This window comes from Camellia sinensis, chromosome 12, assembly GCF_055761805.1.
Source record: "Camellia sinensis isolate YWXY chromosome 12, ASM5576180v1, whole genome shotgun sequence".
NCBI lineage: Eukaryota > Viridiplantae > Streptophyta > Magnoliopsida > Ericales > Theaceae > Camellia > Camellia sinensis.
Genome location: NC_138972.1, coordinates 156,920,956 through 156,948,062, shown reverse-complemented (window position 1 = coordinate 156,948,062; position 27,107 = coordinate 156,920,956). Strand labels below are relative to the sequence as shown.

Below are 27,107 nucleotides of genomic sequence, written 5' to 3'. Positions count from 1 at the left end.
TCCGACATGGCTATGACGGTTTTAGGGCTGCTGTGTTTTTTGTTGCTCTGATACCAACTTAGAAAATATGAGGAAGAAGAACTCCGAAAATATGAGGAAGAAGGAATATATTTCTGTTATATTCAAAACTTCTTATCTTATAAGACCAAATGACAAACATCATTATAACCTATTATATGCCACTTACATATTATATATTACCACTATCTACCACTATCATATTATATACATGCCACTATCTACAACCAACACCACTATCATATTCTATATATGCCACTATCTTATTATATACAGTAAGACAAATTTCCAGCACTTAATATGTTCTCAATAAGTCTTAATATATAGTTTTAGTGATTATATAGGAAAGCAGACTTTGTGTGGGTAATACCAAATAAGAAAATTGTAGGTATTTACTATTTTATCTACTTTTATATATATATATATATATATATATATATATATTTGTGTGTGTGATTATGTAGAGAGTGCCTCATTTTAGGAGTTGACCTAGAGAACTCAGGGCCAACCCTGTTATTACCAGGGTTCAGACCAGAGTCTTTAGATTCAGTTTGGAACGAGAGAGAGAGACTGCAGAATTTTGTTTTGTTTGAAGAGCAATGGACAAATCGAGTGCTTTGGACTACATCAACCAGATGTTCCCCACAGGTCATGTCTATACTATTTACCCTCTCTCTATGATATCGATGTGTATATGCTGAATAGATCCTCACATTTCGTGGCTTTTCATTGTAAATTGTTTTCCCAGATTATTTCATCAATCAATGTTGATGATCCTTGCGAGCCCCCTTCCAATTCCGCATCTATTTGGCTGGGTTTTAAGAACTAGTTTTCTGAACTTAAAAAAAAAAGAAAAAAAAAGGACTAATTTGGTATAGAAAATGAAAAATAAAAATACTCATCATTTTCACATGATTTTATATATTTTTGGGGGCAGAAATAGTTTTTAAAAACTTGTTATATCTTTTTGGTGTTCATTTTTGTCAAATTAATTTTTTAGTTAAAAAAATTCAGAAAATGAACTCAAACCTTTGTATCGGATTCCCAAGTCCTATGCATATGTTTTTTTTTTTTTTTTTTTTAAATTTAAAATTATTATTTTTTGGCTGGGGAAGGGGGAGGGTATAGTGGAAGGGCCTCTTGATGGGCATCCAGGAGGACCATGTATAGCTAATGGTCACTGGTTTTCATATTGCTTCACCTTTGGTTTCATTTAGAGAATGATTTTTATTTATTTATAGTTAGATTCCCTGGCAACGGCGCCAAAATTTGGTGGGTCGTTTCACACACCAAAAATAAACACTAAATTATACCAAATTTTTTTAGAATAATGGCAAGTACAGGTATCGATCCACAGGACAATTGTAAAATTAAACGAATTTAATTGCTAAATTCCTAAATTAATTTTGATTAGAAAGATTGATGGATATTATGACTAAACAAGAATTAAATGAAATTGAGAAATTAAATTGACAATTAAACGTAGAGTTTGAGATATTGATTTTTGGGAAAAATCTTAGGGTAAAGAATTCACCACTAACTACATAAATGAGATTTAACATCGGCCATAAATTGTAATCCGGTTTGAAATATCAAATATTTCACAATTACAAGTTTGAAATATTGATCAAGAGGGTTGTTGCATTCAACGTACAAGCACGAATCATCCCGAGTAGCACGAGTCGTTTGTTCTAAACTATGGTAGCAACACGATCCATCTCTCATAGCATGACTCGTCTCGTACTTTGAACACAAACACAAAGAAAACTAATGTATGGACAGTATTAAACAATCACAGAGGATAAAATACTTGAAGAGATAAAAAGATAGAAAATAGGTTGGAATAGGGTTTGAAAATTATTCTAAGGAAAGAGAGGCTAGGGTTTTGAAAATGTGATTTTCCTCAAGCTTCAAGGAGAACTTTTATGGGGGCTTAGTAATGTGCATATTTTTGGTTTAGAGAAAGCATGTAAGATGGGATAATATATATATATATATATATATGTCGTAGTTAAAGATGGAAGATATTCCAGGTTTTTTCAAGTACAACATTTACTCTAGTAATTATATATGAATAAATGGGAAATAATTTGGAGTTTCACAAAATTTTAAATGAATTGCTGAAAATATGAAGCATAAAGAGAAGTGGTGGTATGGAAAGTAAGTGTGAATTTTGAAGAACATTTTGGGGGTCAGTTATAACTGATAATGATATCGGTGCTACTAACATTTTCCTTGTTACAGATTTGCATATGCATTCTTGAACTTCATGATAATCTTTTTGGGGAATGTCTTTCTTCTTGATTGGTGCTTTTAACTTAATTGACAATTGACAATATCAAACATGGTTAATATGTAGAGGCCTCTTTGTCTGGTGTGGAGCCACTTATGCAAAAGATACATAGTGAGATTCGCCGCGTAGATGCTGGAATTTTAGCAGCAGTTCGTCAACAGGTTATACTCTCTGCACACTGTATTTTTATTTCTTAAAGTATCAATGTAATAGTTGTCTCAACCACAAAAACATCTGCTAAACCCCTATCCCTAGCCCTGCCAATTGTCATACTCAAGATGTTAACCACTAAAACGAATAGAAAAGGGGATAGAGGATCACCCTCCATTATTGGCGACAAACAACCATGGTTTTAAATAACATTATTGGGATATGTATCATTATTGGCGATACGGTCATATATTAGTCGATATTGGACAATATTGACCGATATATAGGTGAATAACAATACTAGAAGTCCAAAATCCCATTACATATCGTCTAATATGATACATAACGGCTTATGGTTAAAACCCTGCAAACAAAACAACCACAAATCCACTTCCTCCATCTATCTCCAAAATCTTGTAAAGAGAAGTAACTAAACTAATAGGTCTAAAATCACCAATCTACAAGGAACTATCCTTCTTAGGAATCAAACAAATAAGGAAAGCATTGGTACCACAATAACCCTGCCACTTTGGCTATATAGACTTATTCCTCAAACATTCAAACACTGTGACTTCCTCTTCTTATGTTGATCTATTTGCATAAATTGGAAACCACTCTAATTCATTTATCCCTGGCCTATCAATCCCAACAGAAGAATACAAAGATGAATAAAAGGGAAAAAAAATCTCATTAACTAGTTGATCTTCTCTATCCACAACCCTTCCAAACCCTATCTTCAATCTTTTATGAACTTTTTATTTTTCCCATTTACAACCCAATGAAACAACTTGGGGTTATTGTCACCCTCCTTTAACCATTTTATTTTCGCCTTTTGACCCCATAATATTTTTTATGTAAAAGCTACTTCAAACTTTGAATGTAAATCCACTCTCTTCTTAACAAGAGACTCACTCAGATCACTCTCTCCTTAATAAGTTCCTTGTCACATTTTATTCCATTTGGTGGCTGTTTCAGACTTAACGAGGATATTTATTTATTTATTTTTTGAAATTGAAGAGATTGCGGGAAAATAGAATCAAATGCATGTATATATGTTTTTTCCGATGAGTCATAAATTTATTAAAAGAGTGCCAAACGTGTGTAAATTCTTACACTGGATGTATGGAAAAACTATGCTTTATGTGTCTTCAAAGTTCCACAGAATCTACTAAATCCAAAAGCCTAGCTAAGGCGTTAACCCTTTCCGTCATCCAAGTATGGAACAAATTTTGAGGATGGTTAGATTATGCATGGCGATGAAATGATTGGATAACATTTGGGTTCATCCTGGCTATCATATTGATCAATTGTCTACAGGCTTTACCAAATGCTAATGCACCTATAAGCTGTTACTGGTAATTGTAGATTTATCAGATGATAAAATGTAAAAGAATTGTCAACCATCCCTTGTTTGCCAAATATTGTTGGATGGATGTTAATGGTCTGAGAAGATACAAAAAATAAATTAAGTCATGCTTTACCATTGTCATCCTCATATTGGTTGATTTTGAGTGAAAAAAATCTTCAACATTGCAACACAAAATGGCATTAATAATCTATATTTGTGTTTAGACTGCTTGAATGATTTTGATTGGTTTTGTTGTGAAGGTAGTAATAGTTTATGTCTCTCATCTTGTACATTGAGGCATAGGAGAGTATGAAAACAAAGATCTCTTGGTAGTCTATTTCACATTTCATGCATTTATTTTCTGTTTTCATTATTTTTAATTAGGCCAAGTTTGGGAAGATCCAAAAAAGCCAAAAAGTCAAAAAGTTACTCAAAAAACTAAAAAGTTAACACTATTCACCAAAAGTCAACAATTACGGCTGCACAACTCCCAATTCAAATTTTTCCCTACAAATCAATTTTTACAATTTTTTATTACACATTTTTCAATAAAAAGTCAAAAAGTTAACCCAAACATCCATATTTTCAACCTCAATTTTTTAGTCCAAAAAGGCAAAAAGTGCATTTTTTTAGTCTTCCCAAACTTGGCCTTAATTAATTAATTTATTTTTGATACAAGTTCTTTGACTGTAAACCATTGTAATTCCAGAGTAATTCAGGAACGAAAGCCAAGGAGGATCTTGCTGCAGCTACGTGTGCTGTGGAGGTTTGTTTATCAGAATTAATTTGGCACTTCATTTTTTGTGAAAAACTACCTTCTTTGCAAAGCCAAAACTTTATCTTGAAAAGTCACTATCATTGTAGTTTTAACTTGTATATGCTGCTGGTGGCATCTCTTATATGTGTATGGGTTCTATTAATTTATTTATTTTCTTGTTAAGCAGGAACTCATGTATAAGATCCGTGAAATAAAAAGCAAAGCTGAGCAAAGTGAAACAATGGTTCAGAAAATATGCCGTGATATTAAGAAGTTAGATTTTGCGAAAAAACATATAACAACAACAATCACTGCTCTCCATCGTCTTACCATGCTAGGTTGGTTTTTTTCTGTATTCTCTCTCTGTATCTGACGTTGAACCCTTGACTTTTATCAACTCAGGCCAAGTTTGGCATCTACTAAAAAATACAAAAAGTCAAAAAGTCACTATTCTATTTAAGTCACATCATCTTATTTAAATCACATCACCTCTCTAACACATCACATCAAACCCAACCCAAACCCAACCCATATAAGCCAATAAGTCAAAAAGTGCACTTTTTTAGAACATCCCAAACCAACCCTCAGTTTCAAGAACAATGAACACAAGGAGTCGAATAATTTTGCGTATTTACATTTTCAGTTATAAGCACAAAAAAAAAAAAAATATATATATATATATACACAATGTCAGTTTCAGTGGTTTCCCGCACTTTCACTGTAATCAAGCTTGTCAGATTCAAAATTCGAAACTGGTTTAAAGGTAGTTGTTCTGTCATTGGTATATAGGATCAAATAAAAAGACATAACTGATTCCATGCAATGTTGAATTTTACATTAATTTTATTTCATGTTTCCCAACCCCTTAAGATTCTTTGGATTGACAACTTGTCATATGCGGTAAAGCGGTTGCTTAATTGTTGATGAACAGGTTATCGTGTTGTAGGTGATCAATATTGTCATTTTCTTCATTCTTTATTTTTAACTATAAGTTCATGTGTTAATCATTATTTATAATAATGCGTGATGAGCATTCGTTTATCTGAGAAGTTTTGTTTCAAAAACTGGAAACTAACAAATTAGTGGTTCCATGACAAAACAAGATGAACTTTGCGTAAGTATTAAATTACGTTTGTCAAACATTTGTGTTGTACGCCACAAACCTGATAGTTGTGTTAATTGCTCCCTCCCCTCTCCTCTCCCATTGTTTGATGTAGGCTAGCTTCTGGAATTGCTATTGTTAGGATAGGTTTAGTTAGGTTGGCTATTTCTGTTGAACAAAACTTTTGGAATCTGTAATCTGGGGATTTTGGACTTCGTATCTTTTTAATTGAAAGAGTGTGTCGAAATGTGATCAACCTTCTAGGATGTTGATGCAGGTTTGTGGTTCTGTTACCCTCAGTATATGTTCGTATGAGCCCTTGCACAACACTCCACACTTATATTTAGGCACCAACCCATCATAGGACTTTGAAATTTGAGTTTTCAAGGGAAAAAAATATTGAGTTTTTAGAAGTTTTTGGCTCCTACCTAACCAAGGCTTGCCAAGCACTTGAGTTTTGACACTCTTGGAAGGTCCACTCGATAGGTGCTTGAGCTCTGAAACTCTTGCTAGGTTCGCTCAACGGGCGCTTGGCAAGAGCTTTGGTTTTCCAACGAGGCCTGCTCTATAGGCGCTTGAGCGCACAAATTACTGCAAGTTGTGCTTGAGTAATGCTCGACAGGGGCTTGAGCTCTAGAAGTCTTGAGAGTTGCTCAACCAACGCTTTAGTGTTGGGGATGACTGAATTTTTCCTTTTTGTATTCCTTTTTTGCCACTAATGTATAAAGAGCCATCTTTGCCTCAACTAAAATTTTAACTAATTAATGTTATCATTGACCTAATAAAACCCACATATAATACCTAGAAACATAAACTTAGCAATATTAGAACACATGGATGAAAACTACGACCCATATCTGCCAATTCAAAAATTAATGAAATAGCCTTAACTATTAAAAACCTAATAAAATATAAAGACAATTGTCTAGCAGGATGTTGCTCATGAAAACCACAAATTTAAGACTTAAAAGGGTTGAACCTAAACATGATTACGCAATTACCCAAGTTGTGCTCAAGGTGAAATGCCATACCTTTATTGTTTTTCTATGCTCTGCATCTAGAATTCATTTCTATACAAAAAAAGAAATGTGTAAGGTATGGATTGGAAAATTGGCATTGCTATATGTCAATATATTTTTTGGTTGGCAACAAAGAATTTTTATTAATAAATTTTATCGACATATTTTGATAATATATTGCGTTTTTTTCATCTGATAATATATGATATTATTGCTATATGCCTAAATTATGTGCTCAATATGTGGCTGGATAGAGATCCAAGCACTGACTAGATAACCGTACTTGGTCCTTTGAAAACGCATGACTCAGTCTCACTCTACATAAAATGCGTCTTGCATCATTTTTTTCTATGTTAATAAAGATCATTCAAATTGTGGATGCACCATTTCACAATCATATCATTAGAGGCAACAAAGGAAGTTTTGCCTTGACTGGAAACAGTGGCGGAGCCAGGAAATTAAGTTAGAGGGGGCGCTTATTAATTACAATTTTTTATTTAAAAAAAAATCATGATCAACATTAAGATAATAATAATAATTTAGCCTAGTTGGCCAGAACCCTCGCACCTCATTGGAAGGTCAAGGGTTCAAGTCTTGTGACATGCACGACTTCTCCTCCCCTAGGTTACAATCTCCATTTTGGGATTGGAAATTTATGTGTGCCTTAACTGTTATTGAAATATATTATGACATTATAATGATCTACAATCAGCTTGGTACTGGTTCCTTGAACATATCTGAAATGGCCAGTTCACATATCTCTGTTTGTAAATTTTTACTGCATCCGTTATTTGTATTATGGCAGTTTCTGCTGTGGAACAACTTCAACTGATGGCTTCAAAACGGCAATATAAGGAGGCAGCTGCACAGCTAGAGGTACCATCTCTTGAGTGTATTGTTCATATTTTCGCCACAATAGTTCAAGGATTTTCTACTGATTTGTCACTTACATTTTTTTTGTTTATAGTTTGTGTGCTATGAATTTGGCATTACTTTTAATGCTGCATAGTGTGCGTGCTTTTTTGTCAATTTGGTCCCTATAGTTTGTGTGATGCAATTGCCCTTTAATTTTTCTACTTTTCAATTTGGTCCAATTGATATCTTATCAGACATAACAATTTTCAATGGAAAATGGCCACGTGCATCCGAAGTTATTTTATGTATGTTTAAATGATGGACACTTGTGTTCCCCAAGGGTTACCATCGTGTCTAGTTGTACAAAAACTTAAAAATAATAGGACACGTTTGGACGAGTGTTGAACAGGTGTTAGGAGATTCCAATGAGTGTCGGTGTCCAACACATGTTTGATATGGACACAATGACACCTTCTTAGTAGTGTTTAGTCAAGTCATTGAACCCAATTCTTATTTATTTATTTATTATTATTTTTTATAATTACTTAGGTACTTTTGGTCATTAACCTAAGAAATGTACACACTTTATAAGAGAGGGCCGTGTTCATGTAGGATATTGACACTCGTCAAACACATCCTGACAAGAGTTTGACATGTGTCCAAACGTGTCCTGTTACTTTTTAATGTTTCCATAACCAGACTTTTAAGGGACACACTTGTTTATCCTTTACACATGAAAACATATGGATCTTGGCACAAGTTCGAAAGAAATGACTTGGGCATCAATGATTAATCTCAAAACAATGTTCATTTCCTTTGGGCTTTTTAGTTATGGAAATTGTAAGATCTAAAACTTTTAAATTGTCTGGGAATGTTTTTTTTTTTAAAATTGATTTTATGACTTTCCCGTTCACACTTCTTTTCTAATATATAAGATGTGAAAAATGGTTTCTTAATATTTTGATATTATAAAACATAAATATATTTTTTTGTAAGGAAATTGTTTTTAAGAAAAACACTTCAGAGGAGGTGAAACTTGTACAAATAGCTAAATCCTATGTAAATTTTAAATGACTTATACAAAAAGAAACTGATCTGAAAAAAGGGCAATACTGGTGAGGATATGAGAAAAATTCATGCCTAAGGGAAGGGAAATCAATCAGCTAGGTTAGCTGGAAAAATCTCGACTTCAAATTGACATGGAGAGGGATGAAAAAAGGGAATGAATCCTGGTGAGGATACGAGAAAGAGAGAAGGCAAGAACGAAAAAGAGAGAAATCATAGTGAGATTTTACAAAACAAATTCATTTATTTGTGGTGTGGCATATTCTGCATGGTGCTTAGACCTAATTGACAATTGAAAATTTTCCACATTTGCACTAAGCACATTAGATTTAAAATGAGTGGTTAATTTCCATTACCTAACTATTTTTTAGTTCACCTATCATTTAGGTGTATTTTGAGTTATATTCTGTCGTTCGTCATTTGAAGGTACATCATGTTCACTTATTAAGAATGATAATGGATTTCAGGCTGTAAACCAGTTATGTAGTCATTTTGAAGCCTATAAAGATATTCCCAAGGTCACTGAGCTCAGGGAGAAATTTAAGAACATAAAACAAATTCTGAAGTCTCATGTTTTCTCTGATTTTTCAAGGTATGTCAAACCTGTTTGGCACAATACCTGAGAACATTTTTATTTTCTTGGGGACAAAATGGAAAGAAGGTTGAATATCTGTTTGGTTCCTTGTTTTAGGAAATTATTTTCGTTAAATCAGTTGATGAGGGAATGTTTTCTTATTTCTGTTTAACATTAAAATGATGCTTTTTGTTCTTTGTTCTCTGTTTTCCCATCAAAATAGTAAAATGATCTAAATTTTTTTTAATGTTTTCAGGAAACTTGTTTTATAAACCCATTTCTGAAGTTTGAATAAAAAGAAAAGGCCTGCTTAACTGTGAAGTTCTATGCACTCTATTTTTCTAAAGCAGTTAATTAGGTACTCCATGATAATGCTAATGATATGTTGTTATTAATTTTTAATCTTGAATTTATGTTTTGAATTTGTCACATTGATTCTGTTTTATGCACGTCTACGTGATGTGACTTTATCTGAAGACTTAACTTGTTTTTATGATTCCTGTTATGATGTTTAGCTCTGTGAAGGATGTCACTATAAGAAGGGTGCAAAAGTCTTGGAACAAAATTGGTGGAAAGAGGATTTTAGGATTCAGAGTTATGCAATTAAAAAATAAGTCTCTTTGGTTTTGGCCTGTAAAGGAAGGAGTAAAGCTTAGTGTTATGAAAACATTTTTTCTTTTATTTTCTGTAATTTCTAAACCCTGGTTTCTTCACTGATTTTGAAAGGAAACTTATCCTTGCTTATGTTTTCTGATGCGTCTCTTAATTGAATTTCATGGATTTGAAATGGAGGAATATCTGCCTAATTGACTTATTGTTATTGAATTTGCCTCCTTAGTTCTACCGTTTTCCATTTATCTATCTATCCCAGCTTAGGTACGGGGAAAGAGTCTGAAGAAAGTAATCTACTGCAGCAGTTAGCAGATGCTTGCTTAGTTGTTGATGCCTTGGAGCCATCTGTAAGGGAAGAGTTGGTTCAAATTTTTTGCAGCAGGGAGCTTACTTCATATCAACAGATCTTTGAAGGAGCTGGTTTGTCCAATTCTATACTTTGTTTTCATTTAGTTCATTTACCACTCGCATATATATTTTTCTTTTGATGACCATCATCTTGAAAGTTTTCATGTTAACTATTTCATTAGAACTAGCAAAGTTGGATAAAACTGAAAGGAGATATGGTTGGATTAAGCGTCGGTTAAGAACAAATGAAGAAATCTGGAAAATTTTTCCTCCTTCATGGCATGTTCCTTATTTGCTGTGTATCCAGTTCTGCAAGTTGACAAGGTCTGCCATTTATTACTCTTTTGTTTGTTTGAATATTCATCTGTGTTATGGAAGAACTCATAATGTGATCATGATACAGTGATCAATTTTAAAACAGAGGTACTATCCAAATGTACATGAGGTTTTTGACACTGCAAACCCACAAAAACCTTAAGGGCATGTTTGATTGACTGGATTAGAGCATGAGATTGAGATTATTAATCCGTGGACCCAATAATCCTGTGTTTGTTTGGAAATTTTGTTTCAGAATTATTAATCCAATAGATAATTAATCCAACAAATTTGTAGGATTATTAGTAATGGGGTAGGGGTGAGATTATATATCCTGAGTTGGGAAATAAAATAAAAAAATTCTTTTACCCTTGAGTAAAAATTAAAACACTTATTATTTTTATATAATTTTATATTTTAGAAGGCTAAAAGTAATTTTTAAAAATTTAAAAATATTTTTTGATATTTATTTTATCAAATTAATTTATATTTAAAAAAAATTAAAACCAAACATGGCTTTTGTATTTTTATTTTGCTTTTATTTATTTATTTATAATTTTTTTCAAAACCACGTTTATGAAGAAATTTTGATAAAGTAACGATTGTGAAGAAACATTGATAGAGGGTAAGATTGGAAAAGAAGATAAATATAATTGTAATCTTACATTCATATGTTTTCTTATCCAATGCAAATCAAACAGTGGACAAGAGGATAATTTATCCTACTAATTCAATTGGATAATGAATACTACACTAATTTGATGGGATTATTAATACCTTCACTATTAGTCTTGTGAATCAAACATAGCCTAAGTATATTAAATAATATGTTGCTGCTGTTGCTATTGCTGGCAAAAGAGCACATAAGGCTATTTTGTTTCCTTTTTTGTTAGAACATGATATACGAAATCCTTCAGTTCTATTTACATTTTCTCAAAACGAACGGTGTTGGCATCCTTGTTATTTTGGATTTAGGAAGGTCTTCCCTTTCCTTTGCATTCTTTTGTAGATTTTTGGGGGGATTTGTACATTCTTGTAAATACATAGTGGGTGGTTTGATTTTTGTCTTTTTGTTATTTTTTTGTTACACTTGTAGGGTCGTGTGAGACCCTAAGATGGTGCTTTGCAAGTTGTACATGGGAGGCATCCCCTTGATGCTTTTAATGCATTTACTAATAAAAAAAGAAAAAAATATGAAATCTAATAATAGTTCAGAGTAAATGTTACAAAGATTTCCACTGCATAATTTACATGTTAGGATGTTAATATATATATATATATTTTCCCCCCACTTAACCTCATCTGATTATACTGCACAAATAAGCAATATATTTTCTCTAGAATAACATTGCAAGTAGTGACATTTCTGTGTTTCTTTTTTTCCAGGACACAAATTGTGGAGATCCTTAATAATTTAAAAGAAAAGCCTGATGTTGGGACATTGTTGTTGGTAGGTTATACTTTCGTCACATTTTTTTCCCAATTGCTAGGCACACTAGTCAGTTTTTCTTATTCTCATTAAACTGAAGTTATAATTTGTTCTAGTTGTATCATCAATGGAGCCTTAACTTAGAAGTATTGGTTTGCTTTCTAAATCTAGTGTTTGATTGACAGCATTAGTATATTTGATCCCACTTTGAAATTTTTGCAAAAGGAAATAAGCATTGCATGTTTGTTTCTTGACATAAAATACTAAAGGGAGATTTCATGCTGAAAAGCTGAACCAGGTGGAGGGGTGTTGGTGTAGCAGCATAAGAACAAGAAGAAGAAATAAATTGGGGATCACAATCCCAAAACAACTCTCAACCAAACCTGAGACCTTCGTCTTCTCACGCACGGGTTCCCTCACCTTCCTCACTCAGCCTCATTCATCACTGACTAACCATCTCCCTTTCTCTCTCTTAGAAACCCTAAAGCACTTCACCATAATCTGTAAATTGCAAAACCATAAAGGTCTTCTCAACTGTCTTCATCCCGCACATCTCAAAGTCTTTCACTCTCTCATGCACAAAGATCTCAGATCTAATTTAGATCTAAATTGCATCCATGGCGACTGGGCTCAAGCAAAGAATGAGGTTGTTGCAAGGTGCAGTGGCCACCACTGCAAGATGGTAGAGGGCGCGGTGGCAGTCGTTGTGAGATGGAGTTCGCAGTGATATAACTATGGTAGCTTTCACAAATAAATCTCTCTTATAGGTTTTTGGAACTCTTCTCTATCCCAGATGTATGTATGTGTGTATATATATACTTATATGTATGTCTATGCTAGGTTTTTAAGTAAAAGGGGAAAAGGATAACCAACCATTCGAAACTGTCTGCAACCCGCTGGTTGACCAAATGAGAGAGACGGTCGGCTTCGAACAGAATGTCAGTTGATGAGGATTAGTGAAATCTCCAACCCGAAAGAGTCAGTTTGAGTCCAGGTTTCTCTTGTAAACTTGAATCGTTTGACCCGTGGGCAACTCTAATTCATTCAGTCTAACTCTCCGAACCTATCACACAAAGCCATACATGTGTCCTAAGAAACCCGAATTAAAGTTGCCAAAAATAAAACAAATCCCAAAAGAGAAAATATTATCAAAATTAATTATTAAACCCTATTGCTTCATCCAATTCCTCTTTGTACCCCATCATTTCACCCGAACTGAAAAAATTTCTCATCTGGAGAATATTGATAATAGAGGCGCTCCAAAAGTTGTAGATCATGGTGGCAAAGCGCTTTCTCAACCCAGATGACCTTGATGACTGGATGAAGTGACCACATTTCCCCCTAAGATTGACTCACTTTGGCTCAAAGGGGAAAGATTCTAGTTATCTAGATTAACTCACTTTTTGGTATATTTTTTTGGAGGATTTGTACATTTCGTAATATGTAGGTGGTTTTGGTTAGCCTTTTGTATGCTTAGTGTATAAATGGTTGCACCCCTTCTGGCATTTGTTTATAATCCATTACATTTACTTATAATATATATATATATATATATTTATATGTGGAGAGTTTATCATAAATAAAATGCTTGCATTCTATTTCTTGATTATTTTCATTTCTGTGAGGAACTCTCTCCTGATGTTTTCTATTTTTCGTAAATATGTGTAGGCACTGCAACGAACTCTAGAATTTGAGGAAGAGTTAGCAGAGAAATTTGGCGATAGCACTCATGGCAGAGAAACAGGAAATGACAATGAAGAAACAGGTAGAGGGGGCAACAACAGTCAAACTGTATCAGATATTCGGAAGAAGTATGAGAAAAAGCTTGCTGCACATCAAGGAAGTGAGAGTGAAGTATGTATTAGTTGATTACTTGACTTAGTTAAAAATGTTGACAAAAAAAATTAGTTGCCAATTTTATTTTCTATTCAGCTGCTTATCGTGTCTTTTTATTTCTTTGTTATTAGGAGAAAGATAGACAAAAGGATTTGGTGCCAGGAGCTGGGGTATGTGCATATCTTCATGGGGATTCTTCTTATAAAATATTTGTTGGTGGTATTAACAATTCTTTGCTGGTAGATCATATGTAAATCTCGAAGTACGCCCCATTAAGCATAAATGCTTGAATATTGAATATTCACCATCTTCATTTGTCTCGTCTGTATGATCTGCTGCATCTCTTTTGAGCAGTGTTACTAAAAAGATTTACTTAAAGAAACATGATGATGTTTCTCATCCCAAATCTACATCACTTAAGGCTACTTTGGTTGCTCATACCACTTTAGCTAAAAACATCATCAATCTTCATTATTTCTGCTGTTTAATGAACAGATGATAACACTGCAATATGTATGGATTTTTTTTCCCTTCAAGTTGTAGTTAATAGTTACATGTCTAGGGACATCAATAATAATGTGAGATATGATTGTGGTGAGACTAACCTTAGACATGTTTGCTACAGTTTTCATTGTTATGTTTTTTACTTGTGAGTTAGTGTTGAGTCTTTTTACTTAGAATTTTAGTTTTGTTCTGCTTTAAGACTTTCAGCTAATAATCTTGCCGCTGAGAATTATCTGTCTGCATTATTGATGTGGCAGTTCAATTTTCATGGAATTGTTTCATCTTGCTTTGAACCTCACTTGACGGTATATGTAGAACTGGAAGAGAGGACTCTTATGGAGAATGTGGAGAAACTTGTTCAGGTTCGACTGTATTATGCTTCATGAAAGCATTTTATTGTTTCGATGTGCTTATATTTCATGATGTAATAATATATATTTATTTCTATAACAGGAGGAAACGTGGGATATTGAAGAGGGAAATCAGACAAATATTTTGTCCAGTAGCATGCAGGTAAACCACCAGAGATTTTTTTAGGAAGTTCTTAGAGGACTGGGTCCTAGGAAGATGATTATAGTTGTTCAATCCAGCACAATATGTGTATGTATGCATATCTTTTGGGTTTCTTTAGATTTGCTTGTGGTTTGTATTTAATTGTGGACCCAACATCACAAATTTGTGACAGTTTCAGACAATGGTGGAAATATATACTCCTTTTTCCAAAAATAAATTTGTGATAGTTTCGTTGATGGTGGACAGTTAGTGTAGCATGCTTACAGGAACAAAACAATACTGGGTATGTAATTTACTATACCTAAAAACATAGACATAGAAATGGTTTAGGAATAATAGTAGCCAAACCACTTAAAAGTTAATGTAGTAATAGTCACGGGGAAAGGAGCCAAGATAATACTAATTAAACTTTCTAAATTCATTTGGTCACCCACTCTGCATTCGGATTGCTTGTTTTTTAATTTCATATTTCTATTGCACTATCTTGATTCTTTGTTGTTTTGTAAAGGTCTTTCTGATTATCCGGAGAAGCTTGAAGCGATGCAGTGCATTGACAAAGAGCCAGACATTGTTGAATTTATTCAAGGTAAAACATCATTTAAGTTGTCGTTGTTGGTATGATCACTAGTTTGCATTGATTTTGATTAACATAAATGTGGAATAATTGATTGACATTGTTGTTCTACACTTGGTAGTTTTTATCCATGCTCAGAGCAAATGTAAGTCCGACTTTCTAAGCCTAATAGTAGGAAATGCTGTCATTCCCAAATATTAGCACATTATTTGCTTTAATGTTTCATGGATTGTTTTAAAAGAGAGTAAAAGATTATCTAAATTTTATTCTTAACTTTTGCCTTTCCTACAAACCAATTTCCTTAGATTGCTAGTTGACTTGTCCGGCTTATTGTCAGAATTAATAGTTTATTCTTCTATAGGAAAGTAATGTGTCTTTTTAGTGTGAAGAGCTTCAGCTGATAATTAAATATGTTCTAGAAGTTGGTCATGTTAGGTCAATTGGTTGTTAAAGCAAGACCTGAGTTATTTTAGACCTAGAAAATTGGGGTTTGTTATAACAAGTCCTCGGTTTGTATCCGTGAAGTTTATTTCATATATTTTTGACGCGCATGAGAAAAAGAGTATGATCTCTTTATTTCTTTTTTCATATTCGCTGTTGTGAAGTTGAACATTAGCAATCATTTAATCTGGTTTGCCAGATGTGTTGCCCATCATTTCATTGGCATCATATTATAGCCCGTAGTAGATCCTTTTGATCGCCTAATAATGTGGTTTTCTTGGAATTCTATTTAGAAGTATTGAAAAGGCCTAAAGATTTGTAATGTCTTCTGAATTTTTATTTTAATATCTTTTTATGCAATAAGAAATATGATTAAAGAGAACAATGAAGTCTGGAATGGGAACATTTAGTATGTTTTCTGTCACACCCCAAACCTGGGGACAATGACCCACTGTGGATGACGAAGTGTTAGCCTATGGAACACAAAGGTCAATAATCATAAAACAATGTATAGTGTCTCAGCATGCGCAAATAACATCGCAACTATATGCAATGGATGAATTCTAAGAGGTCACATAACATAGGTCCCTACAGATGACATAAAGCCCCATCTAATGCTTTCGCTGCTTACCTAAAAATAATAAAGAATGAAATGGGCTCACAAGCCAGTGAATGGAAAACATGTATAATATGCTGTAGTTCTAAAACAAGGTATAATTGTAAAATAGCTATTATTCAGAAAATATAAACGATATACAGTTTGGTTTGCAAAACTAGTGGTAACAAATTAATTCTCAGTTAAAATTTGGTATCATGGCTAAAAAAAAAAGCAATCTCAATCTTCAACTTGTTTCCAAAACAGGGAAATCAATATTCATCTCAAGGTAAGAAAACAATAAAAGAACAAGTGATATCATCATGATTGTTCACGATAACAATGTAGTATATCAATAAGATAACCATTCTATAATGTTTAGGGGCATTCTTGGGCAATTGGATCCGACATTCAACTTAGAAACTTAGATTCCTCTTCAGATGGCATCCGAGCCTTTTCTTTTAAGATGATTCAATTGAAGGTCACCCTGCCTGACTTCGGTGTATTCTGTTAAAATTGATGTATTATTGATTGATATTTTGATATTAATTACAATGATTCATGATTCCTATATATAGAAGAGGGTGAGTGTGTAGTAGGTAAGGAGTAGGTGAAGTGGAGGTGGTAGTGGTGTAGTGGGTTAGGTTTAGTGGAGTAGGTGAGGTGGTAGTGGTGTAGTGGGTTAGGTTTAGTGGAGTAGGTTTAAGTGGGTGAAGTAGGTGATAGGTTTTAACAGCCCCCCGCAAACTCAAGGGGGATAGGAACTAGCCAACTTGAGTTTGGAGAGAGTTACAAAACAAGAAAATACATAAAAATAAAAGAGGATAGGTGACACTGTATGGTCGTGTCAGACCATTGGTGAAGACACTGGATGGTGGTGTCATAACGTTGTAGAGGACACTGTATGGGGGTGTCATAACGTTGTAGAGGACACTGTACTGACAGTTGTTGTGATAGTTTACAGAGTCTTGCTGGACCCTTGTAGAAACTAACCGGAATCAATGTCGGGACAGTTTACAGAGTCTTGTCGGACCCATGAAGGAGCTAACCAGAATCAATGTCGGGACAGTTTACAGAGTCTTGTCGGATCCATAAAAAGGCGCACTCTCAAAAGGTGTGCCCAATCTTTCAAAAAAGGCGTGCCATCAAAAGGCGTGCCCAATTCATAAAAAGGCGTGCCAGATATGATGGCGAGGCACGTAAGTGCCTTGGCTGGCGCGCCCGTTTGTCGTCTGGCGTCAAGTGGCGCGCGATACGCGTGGCTACCTCAGCTATTTAACCAAGGTTGATGCTGAGGCTGAGGCAGACAAAAAACTTCTGAAAATCCTCTGAAAAAACTCTTCCTTTGCTGAGAGAGAAACTCTGTAATACTCTGTAACCAACCCGTCTCTGAAACACTTAGCAACATGGCCTCTTCTTCCCGTCCAGCTACCCAGAACATGGCCTCCTCTTCCCGTGGTCTGCTCACGCTCTTTCCAGAACTGAACGAGTCCACAAGAGAAATAACTGGTGCGGTGGCCAGTGAACCTCAACCAAACACCTCTGGTTTTGCTCCGTTGAACTTTCCGATGCGGTCGGTGGAGCAAAAAATGGCGGTGCAAACTGATACTGAGGCCAATCAGTATACTCTGAAGTCATGTGTGGAAATCATGACTGCGGTCACAAACTTGTCGCACCGGCTGCAGAGCAGGACAAATGAGGTGCAACAGGTAAACTCCCAGCTGGCTCTGCTCCAATGCATGTATAAGGATGCGCGAGCAGAGATAAGTGTGCTAAAGACAGAAAACAAGGAGCTGAAGCGGAAGACCACCATGATGTTCCGATTTGGAGGTCCACCATATGCTGTAGTGGAGGAGCAGGGAGGAGGCAACTTGCTTGGTGGTCTAGGAAGCACGGAGGCAACACCGTCAAGGGCCGGCCAGGACGGAGGCAAGAAGAAGAGACCGGCGGCAGAGTAGAGAGGAAAAATCCCGCCTCTGATGTGTGGTTGTTTTGGTGTGTTTTGTTTTGTTTCGTTTTTTTTTTTTTTTTTTTTGGTGTAAAATGCTGATCGGGGTTGATCCCCGGCATGAAGAAATGATAAGATTGTAGAATGTATGTGGTGTTATTTTGATGATGTTGTTTTGTTGAATAATAAAAAGAAAAGAAAAAAAAAAAGAGATAAAAAACAATTTTTTTTTTTTTAAATAGATATATATTCTAGAATGGGTGCTGGCAACAGCACATGGTGGGGGGAGAGGAGTCTGACAAAAGAAAGAGTGAGAATCAAGAGTGAGGCAACAGCACATGGATTTGGAAGAGTGGGTGGAGAATAAAAAATAAAAGAAAAGTGGGTGGGTAATAAAAAATCAAAGCTGTATGTTTAAATAAAGGAAGAGTGGGTGGATAATAAAAAATAAAAAGAAAGGGAGCATGGTGGGTATGTGAAGTAGATAATAAAATAAAAGTGGGTTTAAAGAAAGTGAGGGATGTGGGCGGTGGATGAACAAAACAAATAAATAAATAAAGGAATGAAAAGAAAGAAATAAATAAAGAAAGAAAGCAAGTGTTGTGTGTGTTGATATGTTTTTATTTTATTTTATTTTGTTCACCGCCTCTGCTGTTTGTGTCCCCTCCATGTGCTGTGTCTCCTCCTTTCATCATACTACCCACTCTCTCTCTCTCTCTCTATCATCGACTCGGCCAAGTCTCAGACGGCATCAATGGCTTTGCCAAATCAGCAGACTGTTGATTATCCCAGTTTCAAGCTTGTAATTGTTGGTGATGGTGGAACAGGGAAAACGACATTTGTGAAGAGACATCTTACTGGTGAATGTGAGAAGAAATATGAGCCAACCATTGGCGTGGAAGTTCATCCTCTGGATTTCTTCACCAACTGTGGAAAAATTAGGTTTTATTGCTGGGACACAGCAGGGCAGGAGAAATGCGGTGGCCTTAGGGATGGCCACTATATCCATGGACAATGTGCCATCATCATGTTTGATGTGACTGCCCGAGTGACTTACAAGAATGTTCCCACATGGCACTGGGATCTCTGCAGGGTGTGGGAGAATATTCCAATTGTGCTTTGCGGAAACAAGGGTGATGTGAAGAACAGGTAAGTGAAGGCAAAGCAAGTTACTTTCCATAGGAAAAAGAACTTGCAATACTATGAGATTTCAGCAAAGAGCAATTACAACGTTGAGAAACCTTTCCTGTACCTCGCCAGAAAACTTGCAGGAGATGCAAACTTCCACCATATGAAGGAAGGCGGGGGTGGCAGAGAGGCGCTGTGTGACGGCGGTGGTCTCGAAGAAATTTCAAGGTATGTGTAGAAAATTTTAACGGACTAGGTTGAGGTCCGGCGGGCGGCCAAGGCGAGGTTGCCGCCCGCCGGTGAAGCGAAAAATATTAGGTTCTAAACCTGCTCTGATACCATGTTAAAATTGATGTATTATTGATTGATATTTTGATATTAATTACAATGATTCATGATTCCTATATATAGAAGAGGGTGAGTGTGTAGTAGGTAAGGAGTAGGTGAAGTGGAGGTGGTAGTGGTGTAGTGGGTAAGGTTTAGTGGAGTAGGTGAGGTGGTAGTGGTGTAGTGGGTTAGGTTTAGTGGAGTAGGTTTAAGTGGGTGAAGTAGGTGATAGGTTTTAACATATTCTTTACAACTGTTGAGCACTATATATGTATGAGACACATGCAAAGAACCCAAACCAACTTCTTACAACATGCCCCCCCCCCCCCCCCCCCCCCCCCCCCCCCCCCAGCCTACACGTACATCTGCACCTACACCTCTCTGCACCAACACGTACACCTACACCTACACCTCTCTGCACCACTAGATCATCACCACGCAGCAAGGAGTCCATGACAACTCACATGACTCACCACTACCTGCACACACCACACTACACCAACACTACAACCATGCACAACACAGCCACCCAGTGACCACACTACACAAACTATTGCTGCCCATAACAACCTCACTCCCACCGACTATTGCACAATCATCCCTCTTCACAGCTAGAACAGCCACCCCATGGGTGGCAGCTCTGGGGACATTACACGTCCTTCGCACGCACCCTCATGCCCATTCATCATGCACACACATCTACTCATAACACAACCATTGCACCAACCAGCACATCCCTCATCCTCTCTGAGAATCTATAGTGACACCCACTTCACACAACTTGCCCTATGACACTCCTGAACCTTCCTTTTTCTTTGTTCACCTGCTAATACATGATACAATCATACACATAAAACTCTCAATATGTATATACAGCCTTGTATATATATATATATATAAATCAAAACATGGGAGTGTGTACTATCCTATCTGTGATTGGCTGCCTCCTCTCAGTTTGCTCTATTAACTCTACGGCTTTCCCCCTCTATAAATGTATATTTATCTATATGAAGAACCCTAACTGCCGCCATCACCACCATTTACCTCTAACCCATGTCTCTTTCTCCCTCTTATGCCTTTATCTCAATTCGATGCTAAGAAGCACAGCCATAGACAAGGACAGGTGACACAAAATTTCAAAAGTTACATCATAATCTTTATTATACCAAGGATTGTTTTGAGATTTTATGACATTTTGAAATCCAGGAATTTGAAGATACTTTATCACATAAAGACTTCACCTAAATCACCGGAATTCAAGAAATTTGAAATATTGGCATAAATTCGGTAGCCAAAATCTTACACTTGAGGACTTGCCTCATTCTCAAGTTGTAGTATAATATAATCAAATTGTTTTGTGAATAAATGCTTCCATCCCATTAGAAATATTTCTTTATTATTATTATTAATTTTTGAATGTGACTTTGAAATGACCTTAATGCTGATAGAGTTTGGACACCCACAATATTTCATGCACCAACATATGCGATATATAGGTTGTCTATACAGATTATGATTTTGTGCTCATTCTCCCTTTTAGGTATTTCAAAGAATTCTTAAAGCGTATGCTACAAAGCTTTTTGCAAGATTGCCTAAAGGAGGCACCGGAATCGTTGCAGCTGCCACGGGCATGGATGGACAAATAAAGGTATCAATGGCCTTGTTTAGTTTTGTGATGACTGATGTGAGCAATTGCTTATTATTTTAGAAAATACTAATTTTATTGTTGCTATCAATCTGACTATTTCATGCAGACATCTGATAGGGATGAAAGAGTGATCTGTTATATCATTAATACAGCAGAATATTGCCATAAAACGGTCAGTTAGATATCAGAATTGTATAAACTTTTCTCATTTTCTAATTCATGACATTTTAGGTTGTATGAGCTAATTGTGTTGTCTCACAACTAACAGTGCTTTTCACATTTAAGTAGAGTGGAAAGAGATCCTAAATTGGCATCTTTTGAAACAATATGAGGGCCAAGAAAAATCATTTTTGAATGGTTTAAAAGGGACAGTTTTCGGTATGTGTGTGAGAGAGGGAGATGTTGTCTCCATTATGTGAAAGTAATGTCATATTGAGAGGATTTGGAGTGTGTGCTTCAATCTGGACCTTTGATTGCTATTATGTTCAGTTCAGTTATAATCCCAATTTGAGAGAACCTGTACCCGTATTTTATAATATGAACATGTGTTTTGTTGGAATGTGTCCCATATCGCTTGGAATTGCCCTGTGCTAGTTATAAGGTTTCAGTTTCCCTCTTTTTAATACCTGGGTTCTAAGGAGAAGTGTGGGCTGGGCTTTTTCAATTTGGTATCAGAGCTTGGTTAGGCCTGTGATTGATGTACCGTTTGTCCAGCTACTGTATGTTGTGGTCCAGGAGGGTGTGTTGGAATGTATCTCATATCACTTGGAGTTGCCCCATCTGTGCTGATTATAAAGCTCCAATTTTCCTCTCCTTAATACCTGGGTTTTAAAGAGAAGTGTGGACTAGGCTTTTCAAACCCTTTAGAGTCTTGGAATTATACTTTGTAATGATATTGTATATCATTAGCTCTAAATCAGGTTATGGCAAGTGAAACAACTGTGGATCAATGGCGCTTTTGTAATTCTATTTTTTGTTTTTATTTCTTTTGAATTTTGACAGTCCGGTGAATTGGCTGAAAACGTGTCCAGTATAATCAAGCCTCAATTAGCGGATGGAGTGGATATGTCTGAAGTGCAGGTGAATCACTGTTCCATTGCAAAATTCCTTCATAGTAATATTGCTGTTTGTTTAATAGGAACCGTGTGTCTGTGCAGAATGAATTTTCAGCTGTAATCACAAAAGCATTGGTAACATTAGTGCATGGTCTGGAGACGAAATTCGATGCTGAAATGGTTGCAATGACACGGATTCCATGGGGTACACTTGAAAGTGTTGGCGATCAATCAGAGTAAGATGCAATATTTAAATGTTTTGAACGTTAAGTATTAGTGCCTGGGGCATCTTACCACGAAATTCGTGCATTTTTTTACAGGTATATCAACAGCATAAATATGATCCTTACTAGTAGTATTCCTGTCCTTGGAAGTCTTCTTTCTCCCATCTACTTCCAGTTCTTCTTAGATAAGGTGATCGTAAAATTACATTATGGCTTTCATTATAGATATTAGCCTTGTAAGGTTGATGGATAGTGCTTTAAGGTTTTCTAATGTTTGGGAATATGCATGTGTAGTTGTTTATTTTATTATCTTTTATGCTCCATTTTGGCAACTTAACTTTCTTTGTTGTATCATCCTTCGCCCTTTCATTAATTAATTTCATTTTCCTCTGCTAACAAAATCACATCCAAAGTTCTGTGTTATAACAATCATACATAATTTCATAGTAAATCATTTTTTGAAGTTATTCACTAGGTCAATTTGCTCATATCTTATTTTTTTATGCAGCTTGCATCATCTCTTGGTCCACGCTTCTATGCCAATATTTTCAAGTGCAAGCACATATCAGAAACAGGAGCCCAACAAGTAATGATTGTCTTCAAGTTTCTTTTGTTCCAATATATTGTGTTTGCCATCCACTAATAATCACTAGTGTATGTACTGTATGCTGAAAGGCATATGGGTTAAGGCATGAATGCTTGGATCAATAGAAAGCCAGAGGGATACATCCCAAGGCACACCCTTGAAATTCGATGGGGTTTACCATCTGCCAACCATGCTTCGGCCTGTAAGGAACTAATGGAAATGGCAGGACCGATTTCTAAAATATGTGGCTCATGCAGTAACAAAAATAGTTGTTTAATATTTATTGATTGTTACACTAATATTTTATTCATTTAAATTTGTTTGTTAAGAATAAAGAGAAACCGTATTGTTTTTTATGAGTTGCTTAATTGAAACAAAAAATAGTTATTTAATATTTATTGATTGTTACACTAATATTTTATTCATTTAAATTTGTTTGTTAAGAATACAGAGAGACTCTATTGTTTTTTATGAGTTGCTTAAATGAATATTTGGAGGAATTTCATGCAACTTGCCTATGGTTTAGAAGAAGACAATTTCTTTACACCTGTGTATCTGAATTCTGAAAAATACTTTGTCAACTAGTAAATGAATCTGAATTTCCTTTATACTTTTAATATGGCATTCTTTTGAAATTTAGCTAAATACATTATGAAAACTTCATTTTCAATCAGGTGGAATTTTCTTTTAAAATATTGTGATGTAGAAATGAATTATACTCAAAATTGTAATATAGATGCATTATGCCCAAAAGTTTAAGATTTATTTGTTTCTACCTCACACCTTCCATATAGCAGTTAAAGAATTCTTTTGGTCAAATGATCAGTCATTCTACATCTTAATGTAAATTATATGACTTTAGTTGTATAAGCCCTTCCAGGAAATAATTTTTGTTGATTATGTTACATTTTTTTTTAATGTAAATTCATTGAATGATATTATTGCAGATGCTGTTGGACACTCAAGCTATAAAGACAATTCTTCTAGATATTCCCTCCCTTGGAAGACAGGTCAGAGAACACATCTGTAAATGTGATTAATGTTCATATAGTGTAGTTTTTATTGGCCGTTCTCTGGATTTATCACTCTGAACATCATGAGTAGACACAGAATTTTATACATCTGGTATTGGCACCATGTACATTTTCCTCTACTATATTTGGTCCATAGTTGTCAAAATCCTGCAATTTGTGATTCAAGTCATACATCAAGTCTATTCAAGCCCTAACTGATTCAAATTTGTTGGGCGATTAAAAGGACTGAATATGTGGGTGAACCAATGAATCTATAGGTGAATAGATGAATTCAACCGAGTTGGTTGATTCACCATTAACTCTGCTGAATGGTTCTTTATTTGAATTTAGTTTCTTTTTGTTTGTTTGTATTTTTTTTTTAGTTGTAAAAGGTTTCAAAAAAATCCTTCCGAGGCTTTTAGGGTTGTTTTATACATTCCCAACCTTTTCCACACTTTCTGGTTATGTATGCATATGTCTGCAGCAATGTTTACCACTTTTCTTATTTGTCTGAACAGACATCAGGTGCTGCTAGCTACTCAAAATTTGTAAGCCGTGAGATGAGTAAAGCTGAAGCTCTCTTAAAGGCGAGTAATGAAATTAGTTTTGGATTTTTGCTTCTGGAAAGTTGCAGTCATCATACATATCTAGTTGTCTTCGTTCTACAGGTTATTCTATCCCCTGTTGACTCTGTGGCTGATACATATCGTGCGCTGCTACCTGAAGGAACACCTTTGGAGTTTCAGCGGATACTGGAGCTTAAGGTCATAGTCAAAATCACTACCTTGTTACTCTTATTTTTTTTTTCCTTTACCCCTTCTAACACCTATCAGAGGTCTTAATCATGGTCAAGGCTAATATGTCCCTACAACTCTCCTGAAATCAGTCACAGCTGAGTGACGTGATTCAATGGAGTTGTTCTTATGAGCCTTGTCTTAGACTCACATGTTGTGAGAGTAAGACTGACTTGATAACAATGTCAACCTTGAAATTCATAGGTAAAACTATCAAATCTAAATTTGAGTTATTCTACTTGTATAATTGATGTCAAATCTATGCATTTCAAATCCATCACTCTCCAAATGGACCCATGTTTGAATTGAAGTCCTAGAACTTGTGCTCTTGTGCCTGTATTGATTTGAAAACGAAATGATTTGGGCAGGGCATGAAGAAAGCTGACCAGCAAAGTATTCTGGATGATTTTAACAAACGTGGGTCGGGGATTAATCAACCACCACATATGGTTGCCCAATCAGTTGTTGTCCCGTCTGTACCCACTGCCCCTATGGCTCCTACCATGTCAACTCCAGGTTCAGTTGGAGTTATTGCTTCAAGAGAAGATGTGCTAACGAGAGCAGCCGCCCTTGGGAGAGGTGCAGCTACAACCGGGTTCAAGAGGTTCCTTGCCCTAACTGAAGCTGCAAAAGACCGCAAGGATGGGCCTTTCAGGAAGCTCTTTAATGCATGAGGAATGCTTCTGTATATTTTACCGATTTAATTCATATAGTAAGTAACAATTTTTGTGTCAAATAATGTGTAAATTGTCCGAACATTTTGCCGAGCATTTTGAGTAATTCAAAGAAGGGGAGGAAAAAGAAGGGAAAGAGCAAAGATTTTCCAACTTCACGTATAGATTTGACATTGTATCTATCTATGTGTATGCATATATGCAAGGAGAGGGATATCCGTAAATTAAAAATTCAACATAGGAATAACATCCCTCTTTCGCAAGTTAAATTGCTCCATAATGTATGTTTGTTGCATATAACTAGCATCTATTAATTGAGGGGCTTCGTTGAGCTAAGGATAGAATTTCAGGAGCTCATTGAACTTTTGGCATAATAAAGCTTGCACTATCTTTTTGCACTTAGTGCACAGTGTGCTGTCCGTAAAATGTTATAGGTTTTAAATTTTTTATCAAATAAATGACCAAATGTCTCGTATGGATGTGTGGGGTCTACAAAATTGCGGATTCTATTCCCATTTGAGACATTTGTTTGGTAGAAAATTTAGTATTCTTATCATTATTTTTAATTCACCGTGCCATAAATCTGCAAGCTCACAAATTCACTGACTTCTTTTAAAAATTTGCTAACAAGTCCCAAATGTTGTGAAAATCCATTTAGTGTAGCTAGTCCCACATGCTATGAAAATTCATTTAGTGTACCCCAATCTACCCGTTTTTACATTTTGAATTATTGTGATTATATGTATATAAATATGAGTAATGCTTGCTAACCTGAATATGAGGTTGGCTTGAATGGCTCGAAATTCATCTTATCGGTCGTTCGGACAGATGTTCGACTAATCGTTCGGCGAGGAGGTTGACTGCTGCGGTCGACGAAAGTGACAACCGCGGTAGACAACCTTTCACTTGGTCGTCTGGGCGGACGTCCGGCCGGTCATCCGGGCGGACGATCGGCTAACACCCATTCAGGCCATTCAAGTTTCCTTCAATTCGAGCTACACGCTTTTTCCAAATATATGTTTGGTCTTTCACGTTGCAAACCTTTAGAAGTTTAAATCACAATGTTCTTATAAATCCTAACGCAGACAATGTACTTTTTTATCATTTCCGAAACATTTCTACATTGATTTTAACATTAAACAATGCATAAGAAATACTTATTAACATTTACTTTAGTTCATTAATTGAATAGCTGCAATGCAATACGGCTTATAATTTTCACCACTTTAGGATTTCCACCGCTATATTATGAAAAATGTAGTTGGAAGATAATGGAAAGTGTTCAGATCATCTGCCCCTGTTGGACTGTGTTCAGATCATCTTGATTGAATTTCTCTGAAAACCACGTAGTTTTGATTGATG

At 35.5% G+C, this 27,107-nt stretch overlaps 2 protein-coding genes across 2 annotated transcripts; both read left to right on the top strand.

The window, feature by feature from the left end:
- LOC114299339 (vacuolar protein sorting-associated protein 53 A) lies at positions 1-26,008 on the top strand. The gene is made up of 24 exons (XM_082897732.1): positions 1-666; positions 2,378-2,472; positions 4,519-4,575; positions 4,754-4,904; positions 7,493-7,563; positions 9,075-9,199; positions 10,053-10,213; positions 10,324-10,465; positions 11,843-11,906; positions 13,554-13,739; positions 13,853-13,891; positions 14,483-14,587; positions 14,679-14,738; positions 15,247-15,324; positions 21,292-21,399; positions 21,506-21,571; positions 22,402-22,479; positions 22,557-22,690; positions 22,775-22,868; positions 23,187-23,264; positions 24,212-24,274; positions 24,796-24,864; positions 24,946-25,041; positions 25,440-26,008. Exons 1-24 carry the CDS (start codon positions 618-620, stop codon positions 25,743-25,745), a joined length of 2,475 nt encoding a protein of 824 aa, XP_082753858.1. The 5' UTR covers positions 1-617; the 3' UTR covers positions 25,746-26,008.
- Positions 18,970-19,677, top strand: LOC114277617 (GTP-binding nuclear protein Ran-B1). The gene is given in 1 exon segment (XM_082897733.1): positions 18,970-19,677. A coding segment is annotated over 1 exon segment (612 nt). The 5' UTR covers positions 18,970-19,050; the 3' UTR covers positions 19,663-19,677.
- Positions 26,009-27,107: the final 1,099 nt, after the last annotated feature.

Bases quoted from the DNA above. Each gene is read 5' to 3' on its own strand.
- LOC114299339 (XM_082897732.1), top strand. From the start codon at position 618: ATGGACAAATCGAGTGCTTTGGACTACATCAACCAGATGTTCCCCACA. The intron at 10,466-11,842 runs GTCTGCCATTTA...CTTTTTTTCCAG, and splicing joins CAGTTCTGCAAGTTGACAAG to GACACAAATTGTGGAGATCC. The intron at 14,588-14,678 runs GTTCGACTGTAT...TTTCTATAACAG, and splicing joins ATGTGGAGAAACTTGTTCAG to GAGGAAACGTGGGATATTGA.